Source organism: Lissotriton vulgaris, chromosome 6 (assembly GCF_964263255.1).
Source record: "Lissotriton vulgaris chromosome 6, aLisVul1.2, whole genome shotgun sequence".
Classification (NCBI taxonomy): domain Eukaryota; kingdom Metazoa; phylum Chordata; class Amphibia; order Caudata; family Salamandridae; genus Lissotriton; species Lissotriton vulgaris.
Window position 1 is genome coordinate 187,410,870 of NC_141694.1, and position 10,608 is coordinate 187,421,477.

The following is a 10,608-nucleotide window of genomic DNA, read 5'->3' on the forward strand; positions in this document are numbered from 1 at the left end:
CCTGGAGTTCGAAACGAGAACGCCGACAGGCTGAGCAGGTCATCCTCAGTCAGCCACGAGTGGGAGTTGAACCAGAGTGTTCTGGAAGAGGTCTTCAGCCAGTGGGGCAGACCGGAGGTGGATCTTTACCACACCGACCAACAAGAAATGCCAGCCTTATGCAAGCAGATTTCACCACCAAGGGTCATTACGGAATGCGCTTTCGATAGCCTGGTCAAGGACATTTGTCTACGCCTTTCCCACCATCCCTCTGATCCCGCGGCTCATCAGGAAGATCAAAGTGGAACCATGCAGGATGATCTTGATAGCCCCTGCTTGGCCGAGACAGTTCTGGCACACAGAACTCCATCTGTTGTCGCTAGCTCCTCCTCTTCCCTTGAGGACTATTCCAGATCTCCTCACAATGTCCGAAGGACAGGTTTGGCATCCAGATCCACAGTCATTACACCTGACATAATGGCTCCTGAGCAGCGAGAGTTTATGAATCTACCCATCTCAAGAGAGATTAAAGAGGTCCTCTCCCAGGCGAGGGCTCCTTCAACTAACAGGGCCTACCGGTTAAAATGGAAAAGGTTTTGTATCTGGTGTAGGAGAGAAAAAATTGACCCCTTTGCTTCAAAGCCTCATCAGATTCTGCCTTGTATGCTATCCCTGGCTAAGTCGAGATTAGCCAATTCGTCAATTAAAGTTCGTTTGGCGGCCATTTCGAGGTACAGAAGGTCTGGGTCTGGACCTTTTGTTGTGGTCTTCCAGGATTGTCAAACAATTTCTAAAGATCTTGTTCAGAGTCTATCCACCAGTGAGGCCTCCGCCTCCTACTTGGCATTTAAATCTACTCCTCTCTCAGCTCATGAAAAACCCATTTGAACCAATTCATCGTTCTGGCATAAAGTTCTTTTCATGGAAATTGGCTCTACTCCTCGCCCTCACATCGGCTAGACGGATTGGAGAGTTGCAGGCCCTTACTATCCAGGAACCTTTCTTACAATTTAAAAGAAACACTGTAATCTTGAGAACTAATCCTAGGTTCATACCTAAGGTGCCCTCGGACTTCCACTTGAATGAGCCGGTTATTCTGAAAGTGTTCTTTCCGCAACCGGCTACCCCAGCGGAAAATAGGCTACATTCTTTGGATGTACAGCAGTGTTTAAAATTCTACTTGGAACGTACTAAGGGATTTAGGAAATCCTCTCAATTGTTTGTTGCCTTTGGTGGTCCAAGGAAAGGTCTCCCGCTGTCCAAGCATGGGGTAGCAAGATGGATCACAAGTGCCATTCTGCATTGCCATACTGTGGCAGGGAAACCTCTGACCAGCAGGATTCGTGCACCTTCCACAAGATCGGTGGCATCTTCAACGGCCCTCTTTGCAGGGGTACAGATTAAAGACATTTGCAGAGCTGCTACCTGGAGCAGCGTCCACACCTTTACCAAGCATTACTGCTTGGAGTCCTTACAGCGAGATGATGCGGCAGTGGGACAGGCTGTCCTGAGGAACCTCTTCCAATAATTGGTGAGCTTTCCTTTCTATCCCACCTTCCGTTGTTTGCACATTTTGTATCTTTGTCATGTTGGCTATTGCAATGTATTTATTACTCAAAATGTGTTTTTTATTGCTAACTGCCTGCTACTCTGATACAAAAGCATGGGAATCTATGAAACATCCACTACTGGGCCAAGAAAACAAGTTACTTACCTGTAACTTTGGTTCCCCAGTATTGGTACGTTTCATAGATTCCCATGCGCCCAACCACCTCCCCGAGGAAAGCTCAGCCTACAACAGATATAGGGACTGATACACAACGGCTCTGAAAATCTGAGGCTCTGAGGTTCCTTCAGGAGGGTTCTATGGGGTGAGGCACTTCTGATTGGCTGATGCCTAAGTTTGGTCTCTTTTACAAAAAGAGGGTGCTATGCTACAAAAGCCTTTTTCTTTCTCTTTTGTACTTACTGCTATGGTATTTTTGTTACCGAGGCTCCCATTCCGACGACTGGGAATGATACAAAAGCATGGGAATCTATGAAAGTTGCCAATACTGGGGAACCAAAGTTACAGGTAAGTAACTTGTTTTCTTATACTTTATTTAGGAAATTCTAAAATCTTAGTGTTTTTCACTCTTTTCCCAACTTTTGTCCCTTAATTAAGTGCAGACAGTGCACTTTATTTCCCCTTTGTAAATAGGCTTGGATGGTTTTCGGTCCCCAGATCTTTCCATGGTTCCTGCATATTACACATGGCGCTTAACGGTGCTAGGCACACTAACACCACCGATGTTGCATTGAAAAATGAAAATGTTATTTCATGGTGCAATACTAGAAGAAAGTATCTTGTCTATATTGAATGTTCTCGTTTACTGAATGTGTAAAATTGTTGCTTTCTTTTTAGATCAATAGAGGACATATGACAACCGAGGCCAAAAGAGCAGCAAAGATGGAGAAAAAGATGAAAATTTTGCTTGGTGGATACCAGTCACGGGCGATGGGACTTATAAAACAACTAAATGAGTTGTGGGATCAGATAGAACAAGCAAATATCGAAATGGGTACATTTGAGGAATTAAAGAAACATGAAGATATTGCCATTCCGAGAAGACAAGAGGTATTAGTCACTTATACTGTATTCAAAATTGCTGTACATACTATTCCTTTGAGTTCATTCATTAAAATATCTGATCCATGAATAATAATTAACAACATATATTAATTACTGTTGTGATGGTTAAGGACAAGCAAGTATTCAGCATAGCAAGCACAAAAACAAAACACTGGAATTGTCCATTTTTCCTTGTTTGTAACCGAGTGCTCTTTACCAGTGTTCCTGACAGAGCATTGCTGACTTCGATGGATACAAAATTCTTGGTATTGTACCCTAGAAGCGATGTTCCATCATTGAGACAAGCATATTGATGTGCATGTATATTGTATGAATTCTCTAGCATTGCTTCTTTCACAGATTCACATGCTTGAATCATTCCCAGTCATTACGGTGGAAATCCCACAATGTTAGAAAATTAGTATGAAAATATAACCGGCCTTAAAATAATATCACTTCAGTAGCCCTCATTTCAAAAGAGACAAAGTCCAGTCATTGAGGTGAAAGTGCACAGGCTGACACCTCTTCCAGAGTCCCATCTCCCCTCGGATGACTAATGCACGCCATGTGGAAAGGGAGACCCCAAAGCTTTGTTTTCTCTTCAGACATATAATGCTACAATTTATTCCAGAAATCCTTCTCAAACATTGTTATAAAAGGAGAACTTCCAGAAAACATTAAGCCCTTATGGAGGTGAGCAGGACAACTATATAATCCACTAGTGGATCCAATTACAACCCCCATCTGTAGATTCTCTGCCAGTTGCTGTCCGGTTCAATTTCCGTGCGAGTGTTCAGTCATTCACCACAGCATCTAGATTAGGTGAGAAAGGAGTATTTTTCTCAAATGCCATCCTCTTAAAAAAACAAAAAACTCTTCAGAGTCTGTGAGATTTGTGGTAACATTTGCGTTTATTCTGTGTTTATGCTTATGTTTATGTACAGGAATTTATATAGCGCAAATCACCGAGCGGTTTCTAAGCACTTGCTTAGGGAACCCGTCCTGGTATTCCCCTGTGAGATAACCCCGGCAGGGTATCCGCAAGGTGAAAGCCAGGCATACCGCCGCGAGGGGCCGTTGTGGAGATTAAGCAAGCTATTGCCCAGAGTCGCAGAGTGTGAACCCGTGAATCGAGTAGGCACCGGAGCGAGAATTGTCGAGTCCATGGACATTTTAGGACTCAAGACCCCGCTGAGCCGGGAATTGAGCTCTGGTCCCGGGCTGACCTCTGCTTTCAGGTTTGCCTCCTCCAACCAGTGAGCCACACTTCTGATTGTAATCACTCAATCTGTATATTTTTTCAACACCCAGATCAAGACTAACCTCTCCAGTACACTTTCGTACAAAATCCTCTACAACCTCAATGGAAGGTGCCTGTGGTGGCTACAGGTCTAGGTCTAAGTCTAAGGCCGCCTCTTCTGGTGACAAAGCAATCCAGAGTGTACTCCTTGAGAAGAAGGCGGTGCATAAATGATTTCTGGACACCGACAAATGAGCGAAAAAAGTTTTCTGCAGGCAAATTGGCCTTCACCTTCTGTGAGCTCATGAAAATATTTAGAAAGGCTCTAAAGATGACGTGAAGGCCTGTGTTCTTGCCTGAGCACAAAATCAAGTGGAGACCTTAATCTGTCTTAGTGCCACTACCAGCCTCACCACCGCCAAAGATGTAAAAAATGTTGTCAGTGGCATCTCTGTCGAAGGTGAGGCGAGTCACAGTGCCATCCCCAAGCCCCCCTAGACACTCGTTGAAGAAAAAGAAACTAGTGGCAATCCTGTAGAAGGCCTTCTTGTTGACATTACCATGTATTACCGCCCATTCGACGGTGGATACCAAAACAGGAAAAGGGGCACATCCATCAAAAACACCGCTAAAACTTGTGTCCCAAGCAAGATTTAACTGCAGCCACCTGCGATGTAGCTAGAAACCAACTGGAGAAGTTCTCTAGCCCAAACAACCCATGTGGTGATGGACTATTATGCCCATTAACCAGCAGAATCACCAGTAACCGGCCTACACCAATACCCGTCCCAAACTATTCACCCTGTGCTGCCAGAGATAACGGAACTACCACAACCAGTCAAAGACACATGCTCAATGCCATTCCAGGGCCTCTGCACATATATCACCAGAGGTTATTCCTGTGGAATATGCGATGGCGGTGATCATCATTTTGATTATATAAAAGGAGAACTTCTGAAAACGACAGCCTCTTGTGGAAGTGACCAGGACAATTATATAGTCCCTCTAGTGGATCCAAAAACCCACATGGATTCTCTGCCAGTCACTGACAAGTTCCATATCCTTTTTGAAAGAGCTTCCAGGAGATTTGAGCTGCCTATTTCAGTAATGAAATTGAGGGATTCCTCTGTGATATTTAGGAACTGGCCACAAAATCAGTAAAAGGCAGAGCTAGAGAACTGTAGCCTACAGGTAAGTAACTTGATTTTTTTATAATACACAGCGTGCAATGATCCAGTTAAATAGTTTTGGCGAATGTCAATAACAATGGAATGTTAATACCGGTGGGCCTGTAGATGCAGAACTCAAAAACTCAAAGTTGCGCTTTTCTGTTAGTTCTTTATAAAACAGTGCATATGTTTGTTTTTTATATTATGTTCGGTAAATAGGGTTTATGCTATATCCTTTTGTTAATGATAATTATCTGGCATCTAATGGTTTGGTTCATATAAAGCCAGTCAGTGGTTCCAGCTATTTTTAGCCCAATCTTGGCTAGCTGCTTGATGGATTTCCTCCTGGTTTGTTGACCAGGATATCTTGGTTGCTCATTTGCAGGTGTCAGTTTGTGATTAGAAGGAATGGCTTGTATTTATGGATGAGATGCGTCGTTCTCTTTCTAATTCGTTACATTCTGCTAGAGGGTTTCCTTTTTCGTGTTTTTTCAATGTTGAGGGGTTATTAGCTATTTTTGTCTACAGAATGGAGTCAAATCCAATAATTTCTTCTCTTTGTACTGACCATAAACCAACTGGATATCTTTGAGGAAGGCGTAGAAACACCAAAACAACGTGCTTTGAGTTGACCATTGTTGTTGCTGATGTAATTTAAGATTATGGTGAAATGTAAAAATGGCAGCTGTAAAGAGAACATGTTTCAATTTTTTTTTCTAATTACAGTTCCTTAAAGAAGATGTCCAGCGGCAACAAGAAAGAGAAAAAGAACTTCAGCAACGATTTGCAGATCTTATGCGTGAAAAGGAGACTTTGCAGCCAACTCCTAAGGCTGAACCCATTACTGCTTAAATGCTATTCTTGCACAGACTGTGATTTTAGCACTCTTGTTTGTCTGAAAAATAAAAATAGGTTCTTATTTGGTAACTTATAGGCTCTTAATTGCCATCACACTCATTTCAATATGTTTAGGTTTAATATTAATGTATATTAAATCTTTGGATACAATTATTTGGACATATGCTCATTTACTATAATACTAGAATCATAGTATGGAATTATGCCATTCCGGTCATTGATTTGGTTTTGGTTGTCTTTGATTCAGTGTTTGCAAACAATGTTGTCCGCTCTACTTAAGACATTTGCCATTATTAAAAATGGGTTGCAGTGTGTTACATGGTAGCAGTGTACTTCAAACTTGACAAATGTAAAAATAACATTCATGCAGTCTTTTGTTTTTTAGGTATATTTGGAATGTGTGTGATTTGATCTGCCATGTTCCACTTATTAGAGTATTTCCATCTGTGTAACAGATAATACAGCAATGGTCATCGATGTATGAATATTGCAATGCAATTTAAATGTTCTGTACATGAAAATGTTTATTTCGTGAAGCTATTTTTATAACTGTAAATGCAATAAATCCATGTAAATGTTTTAAAGATCGTCCTCCACCAAGTAAATTGTCAGATTATTTGGTGTCTGAAATCAGTATTTGTATTCCATCACTCCGCCTCATGTCTGTGATAACAACTAAATGATAACTAAATTTCTAAAACGTCTACCTGCAGGCTACTCAGATGTAGGAAAATATCTGACTGGATCTGGGAACGTAATTATTCTTGAGATGCCAGTAGGGAGGCTTGCTTTATATTGCTGCTGGAAGTGATGGAAGGTGTCACTGAAGCCATGTAGCGTAATAGCTCTAGTACATGGGATGATGATGATCCACATGGACACCTTCCACTTCTGGGACACTTCCCCATTCCTGGAACCACAGTTCCCACTAAGAAGCATGTCATCCTGTCTTATATCTTTGTAAGGACGGAAAAATTCCTCTGTATGATTGAAGATGTGTACCACTGCCCCGAGTGCGCTACTGTACTGTTGCCTGGATCCCTAATGCTGATTTCCTGTTACAGGTAAAGATGGATTATGCGTGTGTGCCATGACATGGGCCTGTCCCACTGATTGCAGTCTTGTTGGTCTGAGAGGGATCCCAAAGCGCTACCCTCATATTTGTGGAAGGGTACCACCTATAATCTTTAAAATTTGTGCAATGCCTGTAGGAGTGGTTGCTATATATTGCTGCCAGAAGTGATGTTGGATGGTGTCACCGAAGCTATGTAGCACCCCCCCAGTGTAAAAGCATCAGTTTTTTGCCTTTGAAAGGAGTAGACGGTGTGACATTGACGACAAGTAGTGCAGTACCAAACTCAGATTGGGATCTTACTAAAACTCTCCCTATTACACATCCATCAAACAGGGAAGTGGATGGGATCGGAGTGGAATCTGCAGTGTGAGTATCCACCAGAAAGATCATTACTGAATTTAAGTAACTTTTTCTTCTGGTGGATTCCTTACCTGTAGCATAGATTCCGAAGCTTGGACATGGGCTGAAAGATGATCATATAAGAAAGTCTTGTAAGACGGATCATGCACAAGGGCCCTTCTTTTGCACTTGGGAATCCAGGTAGTAATTGTTAGACCTAGCACCATTGGCGTGGGTTTCCCTTCCATTTTTTGCTGTTGCCTCCTGCGTCTTTGCTATGTTTTTGATGGTCTAGATGCTTTGGGCACTTTGCCACTGCTATTCAGTGCCAAAGTGCAAGTGCTCCCTATTGTAAAGAATTGTAAATTGTGACTTCATGATTGGCTTATTTGATTTACTTGTCAGACCCTATTACAGTGCACCATGTGTGCCCAGGGCCTGTAAATCAAATGCTGCTGGTAGGCTTGCAGCACTGATTGTGTAACCCACGGAGCAGCTTGTAACCTATGGCTCAGGCCTACCATTGCATAGCCTGTGTGCACCCCGGGGCTGCCATGTCGACTTGGCAAGTGCACCCACTTGCCAATCCCTAAACCTTCCCTTTTCTACATATTAGTCAACCCTACGGTAGGCCCAAGGGCAGGGTGCGTTGTGTGTAAAAGGTAGGAGATGCCCTGATGTGTTTCGGGCATGTCCTGATAGTGAATTACAGCCAATTTCGTTTTTCACTATTGCAAGGCTACCTGTTCCCATAGGCCAGAATTAACAGTTTGATTATAACATCTTATAATCCTAACTGACTCGGGGAACTAGGTAGAGATTCGAATTTAGTATGCCTGAACTCAGAATGATAAAATACATCTTTTAGTGAAATGGTTTTAACATTCTGTGTTTGAAAATATCACTTTTAGAAAGTAGGTATTTTCTTGCCTAACCATCCAAGCCTGCGTCTGCTAGGTTGTGTATTCCATGTCTGGTTTGTGAGTGACAGGGTCTGGAGTGGCTCTAGGAGACAGGGCGAGTCAGCAAAAGGCTGAATAGACCTATCTGAATAAGGAGTGGTGGTAGGAGTAGCTCCTGGGCCTGAATAGGGCTGTGCCTGCCTTCCACAATGCTGGTTCCACCTCCTGTGGTGTGTCTGATGACCCAGGCCCACACTGACATAGGAAGAGGTTGTGCACTGGCAGAATGCACCCAGATCTGGTTTGGACTAGGTACAGACACACTGCCTTCAGAGACAAAGGATTATGTAGTATATATAATGGGCCCAGACCCCAGAACTTTAGATTACTTCTGGGAACCAAGACAACCCTTTGCTGAGGAGAAGAACCAGAGAAACTGAAGGAGACTACCCCTGTGATGTGTGCTGTTTGGGGGTCGGTCTGCAGTGGTTGCTGCATTTGTATTTGGTTTTTGTTAGGTGTGTACATCCCCCGTAGTTCTCGCAGCGCCAAAGAAAGGAGAAAAAGGACTGAGTGTGCTTTCATCATCTTGAAGAATCTCCAAGGGCTTGAACTGTGCTTGCCTCCTGCCTGAAGTCTCAGGGATACAAGACTACACCACCAGCTCCCCCCTGAATTCCCTTGCTTGGAATTGAAGTGCTTGCTGTTTTTCTGGGCCTTCTAAGAGACTGCGTGTCGCTGCAATCATGTCTCAATGTAGAAAAAGCGTGTTGTCGTCTCATTCCGAGAAAGCGTCCTGTCGCCATCACTGAAGCGCGTTGCATCACCGGAGAAGTGTGCCGCCGCCACAGAGGTCGCCGTCTCATCACAGGAGAAGTATGTCGAAGGACCTGTCGCGGCTCAAAAGTTCATCAAATCACCGCACGGCCGTCTGGCGTGCACGCATCGCATCTATGTTGTCGCACCGTAACCAAGACGCCATTTTGTCGCATCGCACCAGAGCATCATCGCATCGAATCGCAGTAAGAAACTGGCGCGTCAACTGCCCACACAGTAGGGAAGCGAGCCTTAACTCCCCTGCACAGCAGAAGGAACCAACTCATCCACTCCCTTGAGTGTAAGGAACGGCGCATCAGCTTCCCTGCGACCCTTTTGTTTGTTTTGTGTTAGCATTCCAGGTACTGTGAGAGTAAAGTGTTGCATTTACAACCTAAAGGAACTAAGCTATTTATACCATTTTAGAGACTTATTTTGATCACAGTATTGTGGATTTTTTTCGTTTGATCTTGTGTTAAGTCCAGTAAAGATTACTTATTTTTCTAAACTGGTGTAGTGTCCATTTGTAGTGTTTTCACTGTATTACTGTATGTGTTCAGAAATGCTTTACACACTGCCTCTGAGATAAGCCTGTCTTCTCGTGCCAAGGTACCAAGGGGGTGAGCAGGGGTTATTTTGGAAATATAGCCTTTTACCCTGACTAGAAGCAAGGGTCCCTATTTGGTCAAAGGTACCTTCCTCTGCCAACTAGAGACCCCCAATTCTAACAGTAATGCTTAGTAAAAGTGTGTAAGGATGCTCATGTAGCTACCTTGCAAATTTCTAGAATTGTTGCACTTCTGGCTAGAGTGGAAGAAGGTTACTTGGCTCTGGTTGAATGAGCTCCTATGACCTCAGGCAGCTCCTTCTTGGCAAGAGCCTAATGGGTCTTAATACAGATGATGATCTAACTGAACAGTTTCAACTTCTGTGACACTTTCCCATTCCTGGAACCACAGTTTCCAGCGAGGAGCAGGTCATTCAGTCTTATATCCTTGTTGGGACAGAACGATCCCCTGCATGGTTAAAGGCCTGTTCCCATGCCCTGAGTGCCCAACTGTACTGTTGTCTGGATCCCTAATGCTCATTTTTGTCATAGTTAAACATAGACTGGGTGTTTGCACCGTGACATAGGCCTGTCACCTGTCCCACAGATTACAGTCTTGTTGGACCGGGGTGGGGGAGTGCAAAGCCCTACCCTCATTGTGGTGGAAGAGCACCAGCTTCACCCAACAGTTAACCAGCACAAGCGTGGTGGTGGTGGCGGCATCATAACCTGTAGTGATCAGTAGTAGTGAACAAGTCCTTTTTACCCTGTCACTGGCATGAGGCCTACAGTCTTCCTCACCTTTGTAAAGTTCTGATGCTGTGTGCTTAACTCACCCTTGACCTACATCAGGTAGATGTTAAGTGCTGCGCAGCGCAGGAGTAGTGACTCCGCGCTGGATGTATGTGTGCCGGGGAATGGTACCATGCAGGGATAGAGCAGTACTGTGTAATGCATTTACTTAGATGCATGTATGCCTGTGAGGAAAACATTACATGAGAGATGTAGTGTTGTGTGCCCAGTGAAAGCAGGTGCTGGGTGTATGTGCACATGTGTGAAATACAGGAAGGAT

At 43.7% G+C, this 10,608-nt stretch overlaps 1 protein-coding gene across 1 annotated transcript in view; it reads left to right on the forward strand.

The window, feature by feature from the left end:
* Window positions 1-6,457, forward strand: part of CDC5L (cell division cycle 5 like) — a 181,123-nt gene extending 174,666 nt beyond the window's left edge. Inside the window, exons 15-16 of the mRNA XM_086926221.1 lie at window positions 2,384-2,596; window positions 5,726-6,457. Coding sequence (XP_086782347.1) covers window positions 2,384-2,596; window positions 5,726-5,851 — 339 coding nt within the window. The 3' untranslated portion in view covers window positions 5,852-6,457. The remainder of the gene's footprint in view (window positions 1-2,383; window positions 2,597-5,725) is intronic.
* Window positions 6,458-10,608: the final 4,151 nt, after the last annotated feature.